Source organism: Sitodiplosis mosellana, unplaced genomic scaffold (assembly GCF_009176505.1).
Source record: "Sitodiplosis mosellana isolate CC-2019 unplaced genomic scaffold, AAFC_SMos_1.0 Smas_scaffold_18, whole genome shotgun sequence".
NCBI classification, from domain to species: domain Eukaryota; kingdom Metazoa; phylum Arthropoda; class Insecta; order Diptera; family Cecidomyiidae; genus Sitodiplosis; species Sitodiplosis mosellana.
Genome location: NW_022595260.1, coordinates 98,899 through 123,783, shown reverse-complemented (window position 1 = coordinate 123,783; position 24,885 = coordinate 98,899). Strand labels below are relative to the sequence as shown.

Below are 24,885 nucleotides of genomic sequence, written 5' to 3'. Positions count from 1 at the left end.
ATTTCATTTCGGAAATGTTGGCAGTTATTTGATTTCGTTTTGAATGAAATCAATTAAATAATCGATTGAACACAGTCGAATATCAACTCTGTATGTAAAACGGCCACATCGAAACTATGCGATTCGATTAGCACATGACCATTTTTTTAAATGTTCAAAATTAACTGCGTCTGAATTCATTCGTTGGTCGAATATGAAATTTGGCGAAAATAAATAAAATTATTCTTTGTATTATTATTTCTCTACTAAAAAATACTACTTGATAAGATCAAATAAGGCTAGCAAAACCACACGGTCTTGGTAAGGCAATAATTTTGTTCTTGATTCCTTTTGTTACACAAATGAAAATAAATGTTGAACATTAACCCTTTAGATAGTTCCTAAAGTAATCAGATACGCCAGACGCTATAGCTATGAAACCACTGAATATATTTGCATTCTCGTTTGGAAACAAATGTAGGGAATTGAACTAGCTTTCATTTGATACTTTACATGCTACAATTGGCTGGCTGAATGGAAAGTTTTTTCTGTTCATGTACTGCTGTAAAAAAATTGCGAAATTATAGCAGAATTCCACATTTTTCCTCCTCTTATCTTGTGGGTTTGTTCATTCTTTTCAATTGTCAAATTAGGTCTCGTTGGACCAAAACACATCAATTTAACTTTCTGCATCATTAGTTTTATGAAATTTAATTTTTTCAAGCTTTTGTAGTGATTTGACACTTTGGACTCTTTTCCGATTTTCTCGACAAATACGCAATTTTTCAAAAATCTAAGTATGAAGTCTTTCTCTATTTATCATGGCACAAAACATATATCAAAATGATTCAAAAACAAAAAATTGTGCATCAAAGGGTTAAAATGATCATTGCCGGATAACTGCAACAAAAAAACAGAATCTAATCGAGTGGTTTGCTTGGGATGAAGAAGCAATAAAGCTCATTAACTGAACACCTGTTTAGCAATCAATAATATTGTGAAATTGGCACGCACTCGTCATAAATGTTATGAGCGTTATCCACGTTGTTTGCGTAGTCCTGCTTTTGACTGATTCACTCACACAACGGTTGAAAAAAAAAACATGTAATTAAACGCAGTCAAGTAAAAATGACATCAGATATTCTGAATAGTGCATGACATGCGATAGAAAATCAACCATATCATTTCCGTCTAGCAATCGCTTCTGAAGTACTTCACATTATGAACAGCTCAAACACAGACCTGTTTAGTATGTAATTATCGTCACTGTATTTTAACGTCACTGCACTGCAGGAAAATATATTGAAAATTGCTTCATATATTTTGAACTACCATAGGAATGGATCGTAGTTTCGTAGTTTTTTTCTCTTCATATATTTGTTGTTAAATTGCATTTCGTGATAAGTCAACACTGAAATCATCAGCTTAAACATAAAAAATAACAAAAAAATGATCTCTTATTGGAATAGTAATTTAATTTGATTGTTCTGTAAATGTGAACTCTTTTTTTTCATTGTGCTAATTTTTGTATTACATAATACAAACGTATGCTTCACATTCCTTTTTTAGCCAAACAGTTGTCAAATGACTTTTATGACTTTTAGTTTCAATCTTTTGAATTGCGTGTGAAAAAAAGAGTTCAAATACGTCAACATATTCTAAATATAATTTCTTTACATTATATATTTTGATTTAGTTGGTGCTATTGCCACAAAGTAACAAAGCTTAAACTTCTTACTTCTCTTCCAAGCCCATTTATCCAACTGCTTGTTATATTGTATTTGTTTTCTTTTTTCAATTTTTTGATTTAGTTGGCAATCGTTTTTCATGTGATCGAATCGGGAACACTGCTTTTGTGGGCAAACACGAAGCGTTATTTTGTGGGCATGTTATGTATGAATTATTACCGATTATTATATTGTTGCACAAAATATTGTTGCCATTTGCTTCCTTTTGATTTGCGAACATTTAAATTTCCTTCACACTTAATGTTGCGTTCATTGCTTTACAATTTACCTCTTAACTTTTGAAGCTTCAGCATAATCGTGGACACTGTTGCTTTGACTGAAGTGTCGACTCCACAATGAACGTCGATGGGTCACCTTAATAGATGCTGTTTCCATACTTCGACTGCGATTTCGATGTGTTGTCGTAGGTAATGGTGGTTTTGATTGGAGTAGGGCGTCAGAGTTCCCTAGATCACCGTCGTTGCTATCGCTGAATGTGATAACCGATGAATCAGATGAAATTGATAGTTTTTTCAGGGGTTTTCTAATTGTTGTTGAATCAGTTTGATGAGATGATGCTAGTGTTTTTTTCGCAACTAAAGTTTCTGATAACGTTTCGTCATCAAGTCCCAGGCTATTTAAGTCATCATCGTCATCATTTTGGTCTCAGGACCTGTCTTCTGTTCGTCCTTTACCAAACGATTTACGCAATTTGTCCACCAGCCGCATATGAAACTTGTCAAACTTATTGAGGCTGCCTTGACTGCCTTCAGCCGACGGTTTTGGTGGGCTGCAGTTCTTTGTGGGGCTTGTGAGCGAACTCTGCGATGTGCGCGATGATGTACGTAAAAATGCACGTGAACTATTGCGATTCATGTAGCTGCGATGCACTCCGTAATCCATTGTACTCGGCGATGTTGATAAACACTCGGAACGCGTTTCAGATACTTTTCGTGATCGACATGGATTCGAATTATTCGATTCAGACGGATTACGCGAACGACTTGTTTTGTACAAATCTCCGTACTGTTTTTTCATCAATGGCATCATAAAAGCCATCTTGCACAATGTGAAAAATATATGCTAAATTCGCGATTTGACGTCGTGTTGGTTGCTTTTATCGTCGCCTTTTGATAGTAAAATGTTACGGTGAAATCTGATTGGTTGCGCCGTTTTCAATACGTATTGAAGAGCTATCTCATGCAAAATGCGCTTTTTATCCAGTTGTACCGCAACGCACTCGTATCTTGATATGAATAAGTTTATTCAACTGTTGTTGAGACTCACACGCACACAGACACTGTATAAAATGTTCCAGTCACAGACTTTTATGAATGCGTCGAATAGCAAATAAATTGCTTGATTTGGTGGTCGAGTTGTGTGAACGAGAAAATCGATAAATGTCGTGTTAAGCCGAAAACTACGTATTTGAATATTTGTATTTTTTACTTTTTGCTGAAAACCCCCGTAAAAATGGTTGCAATTGATTTCAGTATGTACAAATGAGACCTGCAGTTATTTTGGGCAGGAACGTAAACACACAAACTTCACTTTTTCATTGCTGCGTCAATGGAAAATTCCAGAACAATGCACCGTAGAAAAGTCATCGTTGATTATTGTAATATATTTTTGATTCGTTGATTGTGCAACTTATGAATGTTTTCAACAGCGTTATTTAATTTAGCAATGCGCGAGTTTAAGTGAACCCACTTTGCATTTGCTTTGCTGTATTTATACAAAAAATGATAAATTCACTTTGTTTCAATCGTGTACGTTCGGTGTATTTGTAACTTAAATACATTCACATGTCATTCTCTCTTTACGAAAGTTATATTTTTATTCAAATCGCCAATTGTTTCTTCTCCTTTTTTATTTATTTCAGTGTTTCTTTTCCGTTTTGATAAATTGCTTGCAATCTCTAAGAATTACTCAACACGAATGAACACGTTTCGGCACGATTTCTTTTCGTCACTACAGTTTGTCGATTCGTATTTTTTCACATTGGTAAGTACGTATTAGGGTGAGTGGGGAAATGCATCAGCCTCACATGACACCTATTTCACTCACTCCTTCTCGGTGTCTTCAACGAAATGGCGAGACAATGAGACCGGCTGCAGCGAATGAATTCGTAAAAAGTATAAATAACAAGGAGAAATGTGCTTACGTGCCATTTTGAACGAAAATAGCATCAGGCTCTCTGTATCAGGTTAAGTGAGACAGCAATAGACTGTGACTATATCTAGTTGAACTCTTTTACAATAATAGAAATTGATATTTATAACGCCATCTACTGTACAATAAATTAAGTCGGCTCAACATTGTAAATCACCACAACACAAAATAATTTTGTTTTTGGTTTTCGATTTGTCAACCATTTATTTTCTTTATGAAACACCGATTACTGTAGAGTTATGTCCTAAAATAAAAATGTTGATTTGTTTGGAAAATTATACGTTAATGAGAGGTTCAAAATTATTGAATGTATGTCGTTTTTTAGTTCAATTTGCCAGATTACCACCCGGGGGTTGTATTGGCGAGACGGCGCATTCGTCGTGTGTTACGATCTTGGTCGCGAATCTTCTTCTCCATTTCAGCGTCAGTTAAAGTTTCCAGGAATGGTGCCCACTGATCGGCGTCACTTGTTCCACGGAATGGCATTTCAACGGTGACCAATGGAGCCTCACTGAATGCGTATGTGCGGTAATGCCAAGAAAGTTGACCACGAATTGAATAGGCGATAGCGGTAACGAATTCACCACCCAATCCCAATTCTGCACATAGTTTCATTGCGAATTCTTCAGGATTGTTCGATTTTTCTGACATATCCCATTCGACTTGATCAACGAGTGATGTGTTTCCGACGTGCACATTCAATTTGATAATAACACGTTGATCACTGCCATCTTCTATGATATGCGGTTCACTTGGAAATGCTTCTGTCTGTTGTCGTATTGCCGCTGCAATAGCCGGAACAAACGGAACTGGGTTCATATCCAAATCATCACACAACACTTCAGCGAATTGCTCTGGGGTAATCATACATTCTAAAATAGAACAAAGGTTTTCATTTAGTTGATTTTTTAACTTAAATTTAATTTATTCTGATTTGAATGTACCATTTTTGTTCCATGTGAAGGTATCACGAAGTTTTTGACCTTCCAATTCCATGTCCAACCGAATCGGTACCAACACTTCTGGATGATTGGCATTTTCGTAGTTCAGAGTTGGATCTGTATCATCAAAACACATAGGGAATGTTCGAATCTTCTTCGAGTGTACTCTGTTCCGGTTAATTGGAGTTGCCTGTGGTACTGCGTCTAGATGATGGCTTGAGTTTGGCATGGTTGGCACCCACGATGTGGGCTTTTTATTTGATTTGCTCTCGCGCAGTGGAGGATCGGTTGAATGTACAGAGACAGCCTTATATTTGTCATCATTCCCGGCAATGATATCATCAACTTCAGTTGCCTTCAATAATGACACCGAACTGGCCAGAATGTGACTGCTCAAACCGGAATCAATCAAACGTTTACGTTCTTCATTTGTCAATGTTCGCCGTGCCATTCCAGGGTATTTTTTATACAAAGAACCGCGGAATAGTCGCAGATAATTTCCAACCTGAAATGTATGGACCAATGACAAAATATCATTTATTGAGTGTTTAACTTCGATTTGCCGCTTATGTGTTTATTATACCTCTGATCCGACATAATAATATTCTCCATTTTCCTCCAATTGAAAACTCAATGGTTTATCACCATATGTACGCAGGGCCATAGCGATTTTCAAAATGCCACTTTCAAATATATTTTATGTGGTATTTTCTTAAGAAAATAATTTTCCGACTGTATGAAGTCAATGTCTATCTAGAAAATCGGAAAAAATACTTGACAATGATGCTACATTAAAAATGGCGAAAACATTTCACAATGACATTTGAATGATGGTGAATGCGTCTAATGCTGACAAAGTGCGATTTCAATTGGTTCAAATTGGAAACAAATAATAAATTAAATGACCAACGAAAAGTAAAAATATTTATTTGCAATAAAATCACTTAATTATCATAGAAATTAATCAGGCTATAGTATGATTACTGATTCCATTCCTTATGTATAGTTATAGTTTTTTTCCATTGTGAACGCATTACTCCTTATACGGTTGTCAAATTTTGACAATTGAATACCAAAAAATTCGCCAATCACATTTCAAACACAATAATATAAAAGGAAAAAAAAGTGATTTATAAAATAAAATTAAAAGATTTTATTTCATAGCATTATTACCAAGAATAGAGCGAAGTTCATCATGAACCAGGCAGAAATAACAAAATTAGTATCGAAACTTCGATTCAAGATCCAGCCTCAGCGAAGACAAATGCCTAGTATGAAAGGTCCCATGGGAAGAATGGACAGGCTAAGGGAAAGCGTAACAGCTTTGATTAAATACGAACGGATTGAACTGTATTATCCAAGAGCTGATGAATCACGCGGCTATGCTGAAAGGGTAAGTATTTTTTAGATAAAATTTATGGCTTTCGGTTTAATGCACATAACCTCAATTTGTTCAATAACAAAAACAGTTGATATCGGATGCCATTCGACACGGCGATCGGCACGGACCCACAATGGAAATGGCTAACTTTTGGATCACAGAGAAGCAGTACATCCATAAATTATTCAAAGTGATTGTACCTCGCCTACAGAACTGTCCACTTACATATACACGATTATACAAAGCGCCCAAAGTTTATCCAGATATAACATACTGGGATCGTGCAGTGCTTGAGCTTCGTGGCAATCCATTTCCTTTATTAAAACCATCTCAAAGTGTAAATCGTAATTTCATTCATAACGTTTTACTTGATGAGGCAAAGAAAGAATATCGGCGAAAGAAGTATGCTCAACTAGATGCTGAATCACAAGAAACGACTACATCCAAAGGAGAACCAATTGACCAATTAACTGAGCAATTCGAACATACCGCTATTAAAGATGATAACGAGAACCAAAAAGCTGATGAGAATTCATCAGAGAAAACAGAAGAGAAGCAATAGGTTAGCTGATGTACACTTCTTTTGTAACTAATAAAAACATGTAATTAGTTTTACTACACGAATTTATTGGATGAAATACAGTGGTAAAATATGAGATATTAAATCTTTATTATTAAAAGCGAAATTCGTGCGATAAATGTGAATATTTTAGTAAGATTATTATCGTTTATCATAGTCCATGGTTCTCATTAGGGTAGAGATTGGATCAATTCGTTCAAAAACTCATCCGGATTCTCGATATCGTTGAGCAGACCTAGAATTCATTTTAATAAATTATAGTTATTTTTTGTACTCCAAATGAAAATCTTACACTTTCCACTCACCAGCAACGTCACAAAATTCACCAAACGAAGTGCATGGTAAATGTTCAACAGTGAATGCCTCAAGAACTGATTCAGTTGACTTCATCAAAGCCTCATCATTGCGACGAATGAAGTCGAATAGTGAAATGGGCCAATCTTCAGGCTTTGGAGTGTTGACAGTTTTGAACATAGTGCAGTACACTAAATCAACCATCGACCACGTCATCAAATACGGTTTATAGACCAAATACTCTTTCGCTTGTCGATCAGATCCACTGAGTGTTTTACAAGCAACATTTCGGCTACAGTGTCTGGCTTGAGCTATAACCAATAAACCTGGAAATATAATATAAATGCGCGGTTTAGAAATATTGTGAATCGTTAAATCTACAAATCGATGGTAGAAGAAATTTTTTTTCTTACGTTTGAGATGCTGAATGCGATGACGATTCCAAAGCGTTGGACTATGCAAAGCCATGGAACACGTTACTTGGAATAACGGACCTTCGACTTCATATGCACTAGCAAGCCAACGATCTGAAACTGGCTGTTCGAGATATGTCGACAATGCCTTTTCATGCGTTGATCTTGATGAAAGCAAGGTGTAAATACTATACTGGAGTAGATATGGCAGGAAGGCGCCGTTCGACTGTGGTCCGCCGCCTCCACAATCCTCATGGAAACTCTTTTCGAACGCAAATCGCATTAGAAGCATTTTCAAGTCATGCATATTGTTGGCGAAACTGATCTCACAACGTTGAGTACTTTCTAGCATGTACGCATTATGACGGCTAATACTATTTTGGAAATTTATCTCCGAAATATCAGGACCAAAGAGTGGTAGAAGACCGTTGCATTTCGTGTTGGCGTTTTGGAGGCTGGCCATTTCCCATTCGTCTCTGCCTCGTCCCAAATTGCGAATAGCGGATGTGTGGCAATCGACATGAACTACATTGAAATGCGTTACGGTAGTGTAGCCTGTAGTTTTTCGAGCCTTCAGCTCAAATTCTTCAACATTTGTTCTCTTTGTAAACGTATAGATACCAAGCACTTTAGATGGTTGACATGCATAGCCTTCCCTATAGAAAATTAAGAAAAATGAATGTTAGTTTTTGATTAAATTCAACCAACCAATTTGGGTGTCGTGAATGTAATGATTGGCATTCGGACCAGAGCTACTCTGAAAGAGGAACTTGCCTGCAAATGAAACAAGTTAGGCCTGTTTCTTCACGCAGCTTCTCGATTTTCTGCAAAATTGATCCTTTTGCTGTCACCTGTCCCTTTTCATTGGTTCGCATGCCCAATGCATCCAATTGTTTTTCACGTGTTGCCATTGCCAATCGTTTTTTTTCGGCTCTGGTGAAATCTCGCACTTCTTGAACCCTCTGAGCCGTTCCTGCATCTGTACACAATGCTTCTAAGAGGTTTTCAGCCAAACTTCCCACGTGTTCATCACTGGAAACTTGTTCCAAACGATGAATAATCGGTATGATGTCTTTAGACACTGCCACTTGGGTTGCTTCATGTTTCGTTGCCAAACCAGTCAAGAATCGCAGAATATACTTCAAGGAAGGTTTCGAAATGAACTCTTTTAACTCGTCTGAATCGGTACGCAATAATGTCGGCTTAACACATGGTGCATTCGACGTGATATACTCCAGTGCTTTATCAACGATGCCAAGTCCCATTATGTAGTCTTTCAAAGTGCCGCCAATTGAATTATGCTCAATTTGGTTAGTTAGGACGCAGAACAGTTCCATTTTGAATTCATCTTCGGTAATATGCTCTGTATCGTATTTATAAAAATCAAGAGTGTTTTTGAAGTGCTCACAAAGCAATGCCATTTTCAAATCGTTCCCGTACACCAGTGCAGCTAAAACTCTTATCAAATGTCGCAGAACGGATGGATTATTGCGAACATTTGCACAATTTGTGCAGAATATCAGTGCTGTAACATATTCTGGCCCACCAAATGTCAGAGAGAATTGCAAAAATGAGTCGAGTGTGTCGCTTGCTGCTTTGCTTAAAATTGTTTCCATAATTTCAAGCAATTGTTCAGTGACAGCCGATTGCTGTGAATCGCTATCACTTTGCAAACACATCTGAAGTACTTTTAGCAGGGTATTGATAGCGTTAAGTTCGGGCTGACATAAAACCTCTTGACATCGTCGAACTTTTACTGCTAACAAAAATAATTTCAGTAAAACTTGGAGCAATTGCCGTGATCGTGTCACATTAGTTAGGCTGCCAATACGATCCAGCATGACTTTCAATCCACCACAATCGGCCAAAACGTTTGCCATTCGATACAAGGCTTCATTGTCAACTTCCTCGGTAGTTTTATTGTTTAGCGTTTCAATGAACTCTTCGGTTGCATCCCCAAGCAAACCACGCATTCGATAAACAATCCTCATAGTGTCACGTTCACCACCTTCTATTAGCCAGACCTTCTTGTACACTTCTTTCACGGGCAAGTCCAAGCTAATGATTTTATTCTGCACAAGTAATTCCATTCCGTTGTCATCCTCCAAAAGTGCCACTAGCTCACAATCAGTGCAGATTTTGTTCTTGACATCACGCATCAACGGACCCAGACCAGCTTCGGTTGATGGATATGGGTTTCCAAGCATGCGACCTTGCAAGAAATCTTCTTGTTGTGGATCTTTTTCCAGAGTTAAAAAGAATTCACCCACATCGTTTTCTTCGGGATGAATTATTGAGCAGAGACGTTCAAATATAAAGACTGGTGTTTTAATGTCATTTAATGGTGTATCACTGACTGTATCAATCAAAACAGACATGAATGCGCGGGTTTCTTCCTCTGTTCCTGTCGTCATTTCCTCCAACATTTCCAACAGCTTCTCTTGAGCATCGTCAACTAAACGCGTTCTCTGCACAACTAATCGACGAAGCGATAAATATCCTTGTAACACTGGTCCGAGCAACTTCCCTTTGTAAACTTGACGGATTTTTGGCTTATCCAAAAACATTGCAAGCAATTCAACCAGTTGACGCAATGCATATCCTTGGGCCAGATCCGATGAAAGTGTTGTTTCCTCCAAGCGATGAATCTTTTCAATTTCAATTTTAAGCAGATCGGCAATGTGCGTGAGAACGCCTTTTAAAACAAGGTATTCGCGCCATGGTGTATCTTCAGCTAAGCATCGGTATAAAATCAAGAATTCCTCACTTGCCTCACCAGCCTCACCGATGTATTTCAAGAAACTGGTAAGTAGGTCAAGCATCTCCTTCTTGCGTTCATGTGTTTTATTAATCAGAGATGGAATTAAAGCGCAAGCCAGTTGACGAGCCATGCGTGAATTTGAATTGAAGAGTATTGGTTGAAGCCACGAAGCAGTTAGCTTTAAGTCGCGTGGCCTAAAAGATTTTAATAGTGCTTTACGGCGCCAAATTCGTCCATACTTTTCACTCAAGAACTTATAATGATCATTGCGACGCTTCTCTTCCAAAATCGAAATAAACGAACGCAATGATTTTTGCTCGGCCGTTGGTTGTGGTTCCAGTTGGATTGAATCATACTTCTCTCTTGTTTGTGGCATTCTGTTTTTCCATGCATCGTATGAGTGCATTTTGTCACCTTGCAACCATTTCTTAGCATTTACTATAAGTCCATCGCTTGGCACTTTCACGACATAACCATCATCTGACGGTTGCTTCGTTGGAATCGTCTTCGGTGCAATCAAATTCTCCAAAATTCGTAGCGAAGGCTGTAGAATTGCAGCTGGTGGTCCACGAGCATCTCTGTACAGATTTTTTTTGTCAAGTTATTGATCATTCATTGCTCAGACTTATCATTAATAAAAATAAGGTGATGTAATTTTTTTTATCAAAATCTTGACGATAACCGGACTTACCTGCAAGCCATTAGGAAAATCTCCAGCACGACACGTAACTTTTGTTCCCAACATGAATCATTTTGCGAGACGAGCGATTCAAGCAATGCCATTTCATGCCGAACTGCCGTATCGATATTGGCCAATGGTATTATGCCACTTAATGCCAATTTGACACGATTATGAATCAAATCACACAGATTTTGTGTTGGGTCCGGCAGCTCTTTTGTCAATAAGCAGAGCAGGTTGCGTACCTGTAGAAATGAATTTGCATTAGGCTCTTTTTTGTATTACATATAAATGATGAATATGCCAACATTACCTCATCTTGAATTTGTGTAGTTCCACGCCGTAAGTTGTTTTGTGCGAGTTCTTCAACAAGACCCTGTTTGCACAAACCCGTGCGGCATTCCATGTTGACAGCCATAGCACGAAGTAACGTCAAACATTGTTCAGTTGATGCAAGTGCACAGCCAAAGCAGTTTGTGGGTTTTGATGCCTTGATGCTTTCGATTTGCGAATCACCACTGGTTGATGTTACGAGTGAATCGATCTGGCTGCGATCATATGCAACCAATTCACGACGACAAGCTTGAACTTTTTGTATGATTTTGCTTAGCTCCTCGAATGAAGTTTTCGATTCCACACAATATTTTTGGGCTAACAGTTGAATTACTTTGTTCACTTGAGACGATGATACAATATTGCCAATCATATTTTCATCAACAACGCGATCGAATTTGTGCTCGGCCACTTTTTGCACAAGCAATTCGAGAATTTGCTTAACACCTTGGAGAGTGCGATAAATTCTATCGGCCTTTTCTAAAGAAACGTTGATGGTTTGTACTGTTTTCGCTCGATCTTCGGCCGACTCAATTGGATCAACAGCACAACAGGCACGACCATACAAACTGTAGTCGAATTTTGCGTACTTACAAAATCCACACGAATGACACAAGAATGGATCCTTTTCATCGTAGTTGATTGCACGACATTTATGGCACTGATAAACGTTCTCACCACAATTTCCACATACACCTGGATTTGCGGCAACAGCTGCACTGCATCTTGGACATTGTAAACTTTCACTTGAGCTGGTGACCGTTTCATAAAAATCGGCATATTCAATCATCAAATTACAAGCCGTAATTGGCAATGGGAATTCAATCTTAACGTCTGTTTGACCGGATGAGAGATTCACCTTCTTCGCTTTGTGCCACATTGATGGGCGATTCTTGAGTTCGACCACAGCTTGCACAGATCGATTATTGTAGTAAATGTTAATGGTTCGCACCATCTTGGTTCGCTTTAAGTCTCCAATGCGCAAAATGATCTTTGAAATTGTGTGCGATTGAACCAGTTTGACGATGGTTGTTGTGGTGGTAAATTTGGAGTCGATTTTGATGGAAGAGAGTTTGATGTTTGTCATTGGGACTTCTGGACAGTTGCACACCAAACATGGTTCCGATTCCAAAAAGTAACCGTCTAACTCGAGTACGTGACTCAGAGCCGTATAAATTGGTGCATTAGGGTGTTTCGATAGGAATTCATTTTGTTGTCGCAGTACAGAAACCGCCAGCCCCATGTATTCGGGTAACTTGGCATCGATGTGCTTTGTGCTGAGAGTTAAATAGCCAAGCAAATCTACGAATTGGGCTGTTCGTCGGCCATATTCTGGCAAAAGTGACCACAGCTCCCACATACAATTTAAAAGACGTTCTTTCTGTTGCGTATTGCTGTTTTCGTAAAATGCATAGAGTAATCCATGAGCTTGCCAACGGATCGATGTAATATTCGTTTCGAGTAGAAATATTTTTATAAATTTCGTAAACAATTGTGCTGAAGTTTGGCTAAAGATCTGTGTAACCAAGATCGCACATTGACTTGGATCGAATTTCGAATCGGCTGAACACTCACTCTCCTCAGATCGCTCCCGATCTTGTCGAACTACTTTCATCATCACTTGCTTGGTCTCCGGTTTATTCTCATTGAAAGTCGAAGTATTGCAAACAGCTGATTGAAGCAATTGCAAGATGATTGGCGATACGCCTTCATCCAGTAGTAGACAAGTTCGCAGTAGAGATGGTAAAACGTAAACGTGTGACAAACAGAAACGCTGCCAATTTCCAGTTCGAAGTGTGGCAACTTCGTGGCATGCCCGCAAATGTTCAGTTAATTCTACCAATGAATCGTATGTGAAAACCGGATTGGCGTTCTGAACATTGTTTAATTGGGTGGATGCAGTTTCGCTCGATTTCTGAATGATTTTGATGTGTGAATCCAAGGAATGGATATCTCGAATTTGACGATATTTTTCTTTGCTGCCACAGATGTAGAGTAGAAGTTTGCGTACCAATCGACGTAGAATAGCTGATTGCACAATCATCATGTACTCGCACAAGGTGTATGTTAAGTACTCGCATACGCTTGAGTACCATTCGTAAGATGGTGCGTGGTTCGTTGATAGTTTTAAAATTTGATATGGCAATCGCACTGACATCTCTGTCAAAACTGTTGGATACAATTCAAATACATCAGCACATCCTTTCAAGCATAGCGGTGAAAAGAATGGAGCCATGTCAGGCTCTGGCCCATATTGACGTGGTTTCAGTAGATTCGAAATTGCACCTGTCACAGCGCTTGTTTGCTGTGACGCCACCAAACCGGTTGGAGACAATACACTAATACCATTGTCTTCATTAACTGACGCATTCTTCCAATATGGCAAGAATGATTTTAGCATAATCAAACAGAACTGAATGCAGCCGCTTTCCAAGAGTGCATTGGCTGTTGTCGATGCCACGAATGTTGCATTATCTTTCTGCGAACTCGGGATCAATGCCGAAATTGACATCTTCGAAGACGATTTTACTTTTCCCATCAGGACGCAGAGCAATCGAAGAATGACCAGTTTAACTTCGGTTTTCGCTGATCGTGTTGTCAAATCCGGTGGTTGAGAGCTCTGTGAAATTTCTAGACGATCAATGAGTGCCGTCAAAAGCTTTTGCATTACGGTTTGGTCGCTTTCTTGTTCGCCATCTAAATCAGATGTCAACATCAAAATAACTTGCATAAATGGAATGGATTGTTCACCATTTGCACCATCCAAAATTGGTATGTTGTCCACCATACGTTGTAGAATTGAGACTCTAGGAAAATTGAGGAAAAATATGATCAACATCAAATCAAACCGATCTATAGAGGGTCTCTGTATACAGGGTGTCTGCGAAATGTATGCCAATAAATCGGAAGAGTGTTTCTTAAATTTTGGATGGATTCTGACCTCACGAAAACGTGATAAAAATATTTGCACGCAACCCGCAAATACTCCATAAAAAAGACTCCACATATACATACCTTAAAACGTGTAGCTTATGAATAATCTCAGCTTCGTTGTTATCTTCGGAATCCTCTTCGCGAATCTCCTCTTGGACATTCGCATTCGATGTGGATGGCTCGGGCTGAATCATTTCCGTGCTGCGTGGCGGTGATGAATGCATCTGATCACACGTGCTGCTCCTTCCACTAGCTCCACCGATGCTCTCGATGCCACTGCCACCACTTTCAGAGCTACCAGCTGGCTCAGCAGGTGTTCTTAATGTAGATCCATCGGTTGCTGCATCGGTGGCGTTCGATGCAGATTCATCATCCGAGCCTACTGATGCGGCTGGCTCACTGAAACGACATATGATTATATCAAGACGGAATTTTAAAATGAATCATATTTTCGAAGACATCTTCTATGCAAGCTTAGCTTGAAATTGTTATTGAGAACACATATTTAACGGGAACTGCTATACTATACAATGTTATCTTCAGTATTTTTTAAATACTAAATATTAATGACATAGTATTCTTGTCTTTGTAAACGAAACACGCATTCAATATGTGTACGATGACAGTTTCAAGCTATATGTTCAGGCCCTCTTCAGATTTGCATATATTCATTTGAAAACAAAAATATTTTGAAAAGTAGTAATTTATCAAAATAAATTTTGAACATACTTATTGAAGCTAGCTTCACCGGCCGACACATTAAGAGCATGTAGGCTTTGCAGTGCTCGATTACCAGCTCCTTGAATGTTAGCCAATCCTTGTTGAAGTGTTTCCAGGTGACCATCTTGTTCTTGCAAACTCAATGCAATTGCAATGTCCATGATTGCTTCTTCGTCACCATCTTGCTGCATCTCGACTATTTGTGGGAAACCTCTTAGTCCACCCAGCAACGCTTCAACAGATGCAAGAACTTGAGCATTTCCGGCAGCTGTTTCTAGACCAAGTGGCTCAATAACATCAACCTCTTGCATGCCTGCAAATTCTTCATTCAATGCTGCAGCAGCAGCAGCAACTTGGGGATTATACGGGCGACTTGGAGCAATTGGAGCATTCTCGTTGGACGATGTTGTCGGGAAGTTAGATGCAATAGCTTGCTGTGAGGTTGATGGTGTTGGTGTTGAACAAATTGGCGGAGTTGATGATACCATCTTTCTGCGCTTGATTCGAATTCGCAGCAGTCTGATCATCGCCTGTTTCACGCTGTAGCTGATTATTGTAACCGGATTTACAAGAAGCTTAACTAAGTAAATGGTCATTGGTTCGATAAGGCTAGGGTCTGATAATGCAAAAGCATATATAATTTCGACCAAAGCATGAACAATTGATTCAGTATGCGATAAACCTACGCGAACAATTGAACATTGCGCCCCATATGTGGGTGTTATTGCATGGAGCTCATGCAGTAATTGCATAAATGATGAAACTATCGGAAATTGATTTTCATTGGCAATCTTTGCCAATGATTGCGGTCGTGCAACAGCTATATTTCTTGTCAGCAGTACTAAACGATAGAATGATTCAGGATCTATGTTACGAACGTCACGAACTTTTTTCAATTTCTCCAACTCTGAGTTCACTTCACTAAGAATCTCTTTGTCTTTGTAGGCGTTGTAGGCTAATTTGTTGGCGAATAGATTAGCCAAAACGCCTTTCGCTTGAGTTTGAACCGTGTTTGGTAGTGGATGCAGTAGAAGTTTTGTGGCAACATTCATCGACTTCTGGCGAATATTCTCTTCCAAGGACGAACCGAGCAACGACAGTCCGCAATCAAGTACTTCTAACATTGAAGTCATCATTTTGTCCAAAGGAGTGATTTGATTGGCCAGTACATCGCTGTTATTCGTGTTCGGGACAACGTTTGACATTGGATTGGCTACTGTTGTCGCATTGTCATCAGATTCCTCTGGCCATCCAAAGACGTCCTTTGTTTTACCATATACTTTTATACTATCCAACATGCAGATGTTATCACCATCAGCTGACGGACCAAACTGAACATTTAGTTTTTTATCACTTTGCAAACTTTCTTCACGTGTCATTGGAATATCGAACCATCTTGCTTTCGTTGTAACTGTATTGATTGTTCGGCCAAGAATAGTTACACTCTGTGGTGTTCGAAGTGGATCTTGACCACCGATTGAAACACGGATACCCACAATAACCATATTCTGATCATTATTTGTTATTTCCAATGTAAAGCCATTGACACGTGTCGAAGTGACAAACAGGCCCTGGGCGTTTAAGCGATGTTTCAGCTGGGCCGTGTTGTATATTTGAAGCAAATCATTGCCACCAAACTCAATATCGCTCAAACAGTTGCAGTGCTCGAAGAAATCAACCGGAAATGTTGGCGGTGAGTTCGACGTGCCCGATGATGGTTTGCCACTTAAGTTTTGTGATATTTTCGAAGCAGATTTTTTATTTTTCTTCGAGGGCTTTGAGATGAGTGGTGAATATAATTGATTTCCGACGGGTTGAACTTCGGATTGAAGCCAATAATTTGTATTTTCAGCATTCGCTGAATATATGCGTAGACTTCCATCTTCACACAGCAAGAGCAATGTAGTTTTTTCAACACCCGATGAAGCGTGACGAATGGCTACCATATCCATAATTTTTGACTTTGAATTTTGTGCCTTAATTTCTTGCATAACAATGCTATCGGGTCGCAGCATAAAAATGACTGGATTGTTTGATGTTTGCATCATAGCACAGATTAGACCTGGATGGCCCGGAATTTCGGTCCACTGACATAACGGTTGTGGTGGAATCTTTGATGAATTCTTACTGTTTGGTCCAGTTTGAAGTTGAATAACACATTTCACACCTTCATTTATGTCGGTGATTGGTGCCATAAAAGACTTTCCTTGTGAATAGCTGAAGAATAACAGCTGCAAAACGTGTGAATAATAAATTGAAACCCCACCACCTCCAACTAAACCATTTGAATCTTTAATCAATGGATGATCCAATTCTAAGGTGTTGGTAATGTAGAAGGCTCCATGTTTGGCCAAACTTTCATCGGCCAATGGTTGTATATAAATGTATCCGGATGATGCGAACAGAATCATGTAGTAAGAGTCTTGTTGACAAATGAATGTGCAATCACGAATCTTTCCGCTGGGGACGACAAAGTAGTACTGTGGACTAATTGTATCTTCTGCTAATTCGTATATTTTCACAAAATCCGCCGTAACAATAGCCAATTTGGTTTGAGACCCAGGTAGCCACATCGCACGCTTAATGAAATTTGCTGTCTCCAGCTGCGGAGTCAAAACGATGTGATCATTAACTGCTCCCGAATTAGAGAATGTCAAAACGTGGCACTCTTTCAAACCGCAAACGGCTAAGTAATCTTCGTTTGCTGGATTTGATGCGAGTGATAGGACAATACATGGAATCGGTGCCGACGACAAACGAGATAGAGTCAGTTTACGTTTTGCTGCATCAGCTTGTTTCAGTAAGGCCGACAATTGGAGAATCGTTACTTTACCCTTCTCATGAGATACAGCCAAATGCTGACGTTTTCCATGCGGTGAAGATAAGCAGCAAAGCGCAACTCGTCGAACGAGATTTGTCGATAGTAATTGACGGATTGTCTGCCCTTGTTCACCAGAATAATTCATGCGAACATTTTCAAATGCTCCTTCTTGGCTCCCCAACGTTGCGTTCATAAGAGAATCACTGATGGAAAATGATTTGTTCGGCTGGTGAAGTCGTTCGATTGCATTCTTTGCTCGAAGCTGACAGCCAACGGTTGAATATTTCGCACAGTTTTCTTGAATCGCCGGCATCAGATACTCGAAGAAATCCAAGAGACACTTTACAACAACTCTCCACTTGTCACTTGTTTTCAACATATCACGTGATGATTCAATCATTTCGGTTAATTTTGTCGCTTTATCTGAGTCACGATTGGAATCGCGCAACGAGTGTGTACGAGATGGTGGCGTTACGGTGCGTCTTCGAATTGTTGAGGTGAAGTCATTTTCATTGGCCATATTACTACTGCCCATTCCCATTACTAAGGATGAATCTTGGTAGGTTGATCGTTTGTTCAGTGCTTGACATGAACCATCCTCTTTAGCACCACAATCACAGAAAAAGTTTCCGTATTTCGCGTAGCTAATGTCATGATTTTTGTGACATACTCTTGCACATACGCTGCATACGCCAGCTTTCTCTACCATTTTACATGTGTGGCAATGATACCTATGGAATGAAAATAGTTTCTAGGTATTAGTATTAGTATTCGAAAAAAGAATAGGGATAGGCATTTAATTTTTTTTTGTAGTTTCCCACCAATGCTGATTGATAAAATCTTTCTGACTGATGGAATATGTGCAAAGTTTATTGCTCAGGCTGTCTTCGTCTGAATCTTCAACGGCACTATCGTCATCTTCATTCACTAGATCATCTAAGTAATCATCAAATTCAGCTTGTGTTTCGTCTTCCCACAAAGTTGCAATGGCTCGATTACCACTGTAGCCGAGTCCTTCTAGTAAATCGACCATATATTTGAGTAAAGCACTGACATTCTCAAAAGCATTTACAGTTTTGTTTTGTGCTTGCTTTGTGTCCGAGTTCAGTTTCTCTAAAATGTGTGACTTTGAAATGTCCAACCAGTCGACCGAGCTGTTGAATAGCATTGAATGCCCTTTACCCTGCGATGTGTCCGCCAACGTAATCATCACTTGTAACAAATCGGTGAAATCTGGTGCCTCTTGTGCTGGGCACAATAGATTCTGACCCAATTGAATCAGAGCTTGGAAAAGTGCTGCCGAAACATTTGGCGCAATTCGACTCTCTGATACAATGTATTTAGTTAGTGTTTGAAGCAATCGACCATTTTTCTCGGCAAAATCATCGGTTTTTGTTGGTTCTGAAACTGGTACAAGTCGTTCGATATAGTTTTAAAATGATTGCACTCAACAAACAGCTTTGAAATGAATGTAAAACCTCCAAAAATGATACTCACCTACGTAATCCAGTAGAACTGGTGCGTTCGTACATTCATAGTCGATATCCATGGCATCGTTATCGATTGGTAAAATTTGATCGGAAATACTTGGGATTGCCGCTGAAGTGGTGGCCATATTTGTTGGCGTTGCGACATTGCTCGAAACACTTGAAACACTGAAGAGTCCCGAACCGGAGCTAGGACCAAGTAAAATGTGACTTAGCCAATTTTTCAGCCTACCATTTTCAACCGTAGCCAATTCAGATATGCACACGCAAAGTTCTTCAATTTTGAATGCTGATTCCGGCTTCTCAGCCGCTTTGAAGAGATTCTCGAAAAACTGCAAGACCTTTGTTGCATACGCTTGTGAAAAGGTTGTATTTGTAAACGAAAGAAGGACGTGCACTAAAGATCCTTGTTTTGTCTCATGGAAAAAGTTATGCATTGCGTTTACACCCATCGGTTCGTTGGTGAGCATTGTTTCCCAGAAGCACAAAATTTGTTGTAAAATCGATTCATCTAATGGGTTTCCAGTAGGGTTTGCTTGAGCAGCAAGCTCTGTGCTGTCAATCAGCAATCGATAACTTACTTTCAAGATGTGAATCATTGGTGAAGCAAGCATTTTGAAGATGTCCGTATCGCATGAACTGCTGGCACCACCACCGTTAATCATTGTTTGCAAACATTGCTTCGACACATCATACAAATATTCCGTTCGTACATCAAAAAGCATGGGAACTAGAACATTTTGTATGCGCTCCTCAATTGCATTATCGTATTTGTAAACGGACACCAGTTTTTGGATCAAATTGCAAATCGATTTAGCTGTATGTTTGATCGACAACAAAATCGAGTATGCTGCATGTTTTGAGAGTTCACCTAAATGTGCTTCAATCACTGTCAATGTGTGAAGTTCTACGGGGAAAGCACTCGATGAAATATTTTCTTCACTCAAAATTGGTAAATTCTTCTTCCACTCCACTAAAATAACGTCTTTATCTTGACCGGTAAACATCGATGTGAATTTCGGTGCTAGTTCCTTCCAGTATGGATGCTTTGACCCCGACAACGCAATCAACGATTCAAGTATGTGCGGTTGAATTGTACCGTTCAAACTTCCAGACATTGTTTTGCTTCAGAAATTTAATTTGAAAACAAACGTTACATATAGTTATTATACATATAAGTTGCTTAAAAACTACGATTCATTCATTTGTCCAAAACTATTACTTACAAAATGCATTCTTTAACGATTTCCAGAGCGTCGAGCAGCTTAACGATGAGGTCCTTGGATGGGGCATCCTCATCAATAGGTGTAACCTTTTCAATTGATTTCGATTCAGTGCCACTGAGAATTATAACGGACACATCTGATCCAGATGTAGATGACATTGAAATTTCTGCAATGCTACCCGAGTCCGATGAATTTGCTCCGCTTGACGTATTGCTACCTGACTTTGAGCCGTGATCGCTTCCAAGCCTGCCTCCGTTTTCATTGGTCGAATAAATCGCGACCAAATGCGAGACAATCGCATCTAATGTAATTATTTTCGAAAGACGTGGATTGGCGATCTGGAACGTTTTGATGAAGGAATCCAGACCAGATGTCGTTTGTTTTATACTATATTTCGTGTCGGATATGTGCTCGGTAATTTTCTTCCATAACTGTTCAGCGGATTGTGTGTACATGCCTTGCTTTATCAAACTGTTGACAATTAGAGCGTGTGAGTTGTTGATGGGATGCAAACAACGAACTGACCACATAAGCGAATGCAAGTTTGGAACTTTCTCCTGCATTAGCGCCTCCACGTGAGGTGTACTCGGTGGTAAACCCAACAACAATTTCCAACAGAGACTGAAGCAATACTGAACCGAACAAATAGTTGTGTAGTTTATTTTAGTCGTACAAATATCGGTGATCGCCAGGATATCAATCAGTGCATCGATGAGCAATGGATATTTTAGTTTATCTGGTGTGCACAAAATGAAATTCCATGCCAATCCATCTAATTTGAATTCTTGCAACTTTGAATCAATCACCGACAACGAATAAAACTTGGGTCGAACGCCCCCTGATACATACTCGTGTGAATACTTTCGATATTTATCTTCGATATCTTTACGGCAAAATGATATCAATTTCGATTTTGAGCCAATATTTTCGGATGGTTTCTGATGGGTGGTCTCATTTGCGATGGTGCTAAATAAATTCCATCGAACTTGTTCCAGAAGGGGTGTTGGTGCATTGTACAGATGTTTCATCAAATACTCCAAGAAAAGAAGTAAGCGCGACAGCAAAATGATTTGATGATCTCGCAATGGTTTCTCCGTGGTCATTGTTCGGCAAACTTCAGCGCATCGAATAACCCCACCAGCGGTTAACAATAAAATAGATTTTTTTTGCATCAAATTCAACGAATGAAATAAGAAAAGTAACAGTTGGGCATGTTCTACGTTGAGATCTTCGTAATCAGTGCCGCTATCAATTTGAAGGGTTTGTGATGAACAAACGCCGTCGACAAGGGTATTCACTAATCGATGCCACACTGACAAACAAGCGGCTTCCTTTTCCTGTGACGGTTTCAAGAGTAGAATTTGAACTAAAACTGATAGTGTCCGAGGATACACCTGCAATGGCCACACTGTCTCTTGGGTCCACGGTGAAACGCCCAAATGTAATAAAAGTGATGATTGCAATGATTCATTGATCAGTGATCCAGAAATCAGATTATGTAGATAGCGACCAATGGCACCCGAAAATTCAATCATTGCATTTTGCCATTGTGTGCTGTACGCATTTTCGGCCTCGCCGCGAGACGCATCCCGATCGAGATCTTTCAGAATGTTGGCAAGCAAAGCCATTTGCTGTTCACTTAGGCCGCTCTTCACGTATTTGTTTAAATATTTGTGATTACTACCGAGAGTTGTGTCCAAAAAAGAGAATATTTGTGCCGATAACTCCAAATATTCATGGGGCTCATCTTTAGCAGGTACCATTGATGTACTGTTCCGTTGATTTTCGGATGATTTGTTGTCTGTATTTTCGGTTGCTTCATCTTTTCCTTCTGGTGACAATGTTTCCTTAAACCATGTTCCCAAGTAGCTTTCACTATCCTCCTCTTCTTCCTCCGTATCGGAATACTCGGAACACGACATAGAATCATTGAAATACGTTGTTGAATCGCTGAAACTGACTGCATCACCTTCACTCTTGATATTAATTCGTTTCAATGAACAGGCTTTACGATATGATACTGTGGCCAAGAATGTGAGCAATTGCTGCATTGTAGCGCAATTCAAAACACGAGCAATTCTCTGCAATGTCGTATATTGGCCAAGAATATCGAAACCACATGGTTCAATTTTATCAGCATTTGGATCATCATCACCAGCTCGTGATTCAAGTTTGAGATCTTCAATTAATTCATTCAAAAGTGTTAGGCAATGTGACGCGATGGCAGCGTTTAAGACACCAAAGCCTTGCTGTACTTTTGATAAGTTTACGCGTCCCGACGACACTTGTACATCACTTGTTCGACTGGTCGCTCCAGTCACTGACGCTGTTGGTGTTTTAGTTTTACTTGGTTCATCTTGTGCTAGTGCTGAAGCGATCAATATTTTTGTATTGCTGCTTCCAGAAGCACCCATTGCTCCTTGCATTCCATTGATCAGAAGCCATGAACCCATGCACAAATGATTCAAATACACGTGATATCGCGTCGTATTGAATATGGTTTCGACGGCGGTAAAAATTTCCAATGCTTTATCAACAATATTGCGAGCGTGATCTTCACTTGACAAAATTTCTTCGTTTTCTTTTGATGATGCACTGGATGGCATACCCGTTGTCGAAGAGACTTTATTTTCAGAGGTTGGTTGCTGTTGCGACTTCTGAGAACCGGTCCCTGTCATGGTTAAAACACTGCTAGAAATGGATGTCTGAACCGCACAGTAGAGGGCGGCCATAGCGCATTTGGATAACTGTTTTATTTTGTTTGGGGTCAACGGTTCCAGTATCGGCAATGATATGGCCAATGATAACAGTGAAATGTCCGATGAAATCTGTGGCAATACACTTTTAATAGCCATCGCATCGGTGTGAGTTACTGGCAAATGCAGTGGTTTACCATGTATTGCACTGTCTTCATAGCGTGCATAGTAACGCGATAGAACCGGCAGCGAAGAGCAAACTTTCAAAATTATGTCACCGGCATTATTTGCTTGCATAAATGCGATATTTGTGCGCGTGAAAACTTGCTGTGAAACCAAAGAAAGTACCTAATGTGATTAGTCATGCGAATGGTTTTGATATTGAGCGCAGAAAAACATTTCTTTTATTCACAACATACCGTGCAGTCGGCTACTTCTTCACTCAATGGGTTCCAGCTGGCCGCGTTTGTGTTTCCAATTGACGTTGACAATTGCTGTAAGATGACGGTCAACAAGTCCGACCGCGAACGCTTCATTTCCGATTTCGGACTGTCCTTTTCGCTCGATCCTGTAACATGGTCAAAAAACAAAACAAAATGTCGATGTTTTCATGCGGAAAAAAGTATGGTAATAATAGAATACCTGTGACATTCGACTTGTGTTCGGGATACTTTGCATTTCGCAAAATTGATGAAAATATGATTTGGTCGAAATCTTGGTCTTGACTTTTGCCTTCGCACAAACTTTTAAGTGCGTGCAACAGAAGTTTTGTATCAGAATTGGATGATTTTTCGAATTTGTTCAAAATGTAACGAATCAGAACGCCACACGCTTCGGTTATCTGCAAAATTTGATTTTGGCACACTGAAAACAAGAGCAAAACAGATTGAATATACAAATCAGTCATAGCATAGATATGCAATACCAAAAATAAAAAATTGCGTTTGTTCTATACATTTATGTTGGATGAATAAAAAAAAAGTATGTCTGCACGCCATTGAATACAATACAAACAATGCAATGTATTCTTAGTGTATAATATTGTCTTTGACAAAGTAACCATTTGCAAAGCAATTGCGATATATTTTGCAACGCAAATCGATTTTTTTTTCAATTGATGAGAATATGCCTAATACTCACATGCATTGCACTGTCCACTAATGTTGTTTGCAGCAAGGGCAGCAAACGACATATAAAATACATCGAAGCTGCTATCATGTTCCAATATTTCGTTTTCACTAGAACGAAAAAAAAGTTTCAAAATATGACGAAATAAACCTAATCAAAACTTTCATTTGTGAAATGTCGACGAAACAGATAATTTTTTCTCTAAATGACTCAGTCATTATTCGACGGCAGCCATATTAGCTCTAACAAGAGACAATTATTATTAAATTGTCCAATAAAAAATTACGCACAATACAAAGCAAGTTCATTGTACCTACCATTTTAAGATAGTTTTTGTTAAATTATTTAAATCGTTTTTCGATAGCGAGCCTGAATTTAATAATGGTTTAATTACAGAGGCCCAATCTACGCCTCCACTGTGTGCTGCCATTTTTCTTGTTCTGATTTCTCAGTTGTACGTCGCAGAAAAAACTCAAACTAATATTGACAGGTCGGTAGATTTGTGACAACTTTCAAGCGAAATGTCAAACTGTATAAAGCCGAATCAAATCAGCTGATTGGGACGGATTGGGACATGGATTGTTTTATATTAGGTAAAATGTTTATGTTTATG

At 39.2% G+C, this 24,885-nt stretch overlaps 4 protein-coding genes across 5 annotated transcripts; 1 reads left to right on the top strand and 3 right to left on the bottom strand.

The window, feature by feature from the left end:
• Nucleotides 1-2,372: 2,372 nt before the first annotated feature.
• Nucleotides 2,373-2,765, bottom strand: LOC129568338 (uncharacterized). The gene has a single exon (XM_055446035.1). The coding sequence runs from the start codon at nt 2,763-2,765 to the stop codon at nt 2,373-2,375; it is 393 nt and encodes a 130-aa protein (XP_055302010.1).
• A 1,285-nt stretch (nt 2,766-4,050) lies between these two features.
• On the bottom strand, nt 4,051-5,632 carry LOC129568335 (SWI/SNF-related matrix-associated actin-dependent regulator of chromatin subfamily B member 1). The gene is made up of 3 exons (XM_055446032.1): nt 5,403-5,632; nt 4,823-5,324; nt 4,051-4,750 (listed from the first exon to the last, which is right to left on the bottom strand). Exons 1-3 carry the CDS (start codon nt 5,481-5,483, stop codon nt 4,218-4,220), a joined length of 1,116 nt encoding a protein of 371 aa, XP_055302007.1. The 5' UTR covers nt 5,484-5,632; the 3' UTR covers nt 4,051-4,217.
• Nucleotides 5,633-5,685: 53 nt separating this feature from the next.
• Nucleotides 5,686-7,066, top strand: LOC129568336 (39S ribosomal protein L17, mitochondrial). Its single transcript, XM_055446033.1, has 2 exons — nt 5,686-6,212; nt 6,289-7,066. Exons 1-2 carry the CDS (start codon nt 6,015-6,017, stop codon nt 6,760-6,762), a joined length of 672 nt encoding a protein of 223 aa, XP_055302008.1. The 5' UTR covers nt 5,686-6,014; the 3' UTR covers nt 6,763-7,066.
• LOC129568329 (protein purity of essence) lies at nt 6,807-24,785 on the bottom strand. 2 transcript variants are annotated; one of them, XM_055446016.1, is made up of 15 exons: nt 24,590-24,785; nt 24,285-24,382; nt 23,787-24,008; nt 23,564-23,712; nt 20,449-23,471; nt 19,233-20,347; nt 18,557-19,142; nt 14,924-18,466; nt 14,276-14,593; nt 11,241-14,067; nt 10,940-11,172; nt 8,262-10,826; nt 7,488-8,143; nt 7,086-7,400; nt 6,807-7,015 (listed from the first exon to the last, which is right to left on the bottom strand). In XM_055446016.1, the coding sequence occupies exons 1-15, from the start codon at nt 24,700-24,702 to the stop codon at nt 6,951-6,953; spliced, it is 15,828 nt and encodes a 5,275-aa protein (XP_055301991.1). In that variant the 5' UTR covers nt 24,703-24,785; the 3' UTR covers nt 6,807-6,950. The 2 variants fall into 2 exon arrangements, with proteins under 2 accessions (XP_055301991.1, XP_055301992.1); XM_055446017.1 differs by having other exon boundaries at nt 18,557-19,136.
• Between the last annotated feature and the right edge of the window lie 100 nt (nt 24,786-24,885).

What these genes read in the sequence shown, in the direction of transcription:
- LOC129568338 (XM_055446035.1), bottom strand. Translation starts at nt 2,765, where the DNA reads ATGGCTTTTATGATGCCATTGATGAAAAAACAGTACGGAGATTTGTAC.
- LOC129568335 (XM_055446032.1), bottom strand. Translation starts at nt 5,483, where the DNA reads ATGGCCCTGCGTACATATGGTGATAAACCATTGAGTTTTCAATTGGAG. An exon ending in ATTATTATGTCGGATCAGAG is followed by an intron (nt 5,325 to 5,402) that starts GTATAATAAACA and finishes CATACATTTCAG; the next exon opens with GTTGGAAATTATCTGCGACT. An exon ending in CTTCACATGGAACAAAAATG is followed by an intron (nt 4,751 to 4,822) that starts GTACATTCAAAT and finishes GTTCTATTTTAG; the next exon opens with AATGTATGATTACCCCAGAG.
- LOC129568336 (XM_055446033.1), top strand. Translation starts at nt 6,015, where the DNA reads ATGAACCAGGCAGAAATAACAAAATTAGTATCGAAACTTCGATTCAAG. An exon ending in CACGCGGCTATGCTGAAAGG is followed by an intron (nt 6,213 to 6,288) that starts GTAAGTATTTTT and finishes TAACAAAAACAG; the next exon opens with TTGATATCGGATGCCATTCG.
- LOC129568329 (XM_055446016.1), bottom strand. Translation starts at nt 24,702, where the DNA reads ATGGCAGCACACAGTGGAGGCGTAGATTGGGCCTCTGTAATTAAACCA. An exon ending in TAGTGGACAGTGCAATGCAT is followed by an intron (nt 24,009 to 24,284) that starts GTGAGTATTAGG and finishes TCTTGTTTTCAG; the next exon opens with TGTGCCAAAATCAAATTTTG. An exon ending in TGAATTTTGTGACGTTGCTG is followed by an intron (nt 7,016 to 7,085) that starts GTGAGTGGAAAG and finishes AATGAATTCTAG; the next exon opens with GTCTGCTCAACGATATCGAG.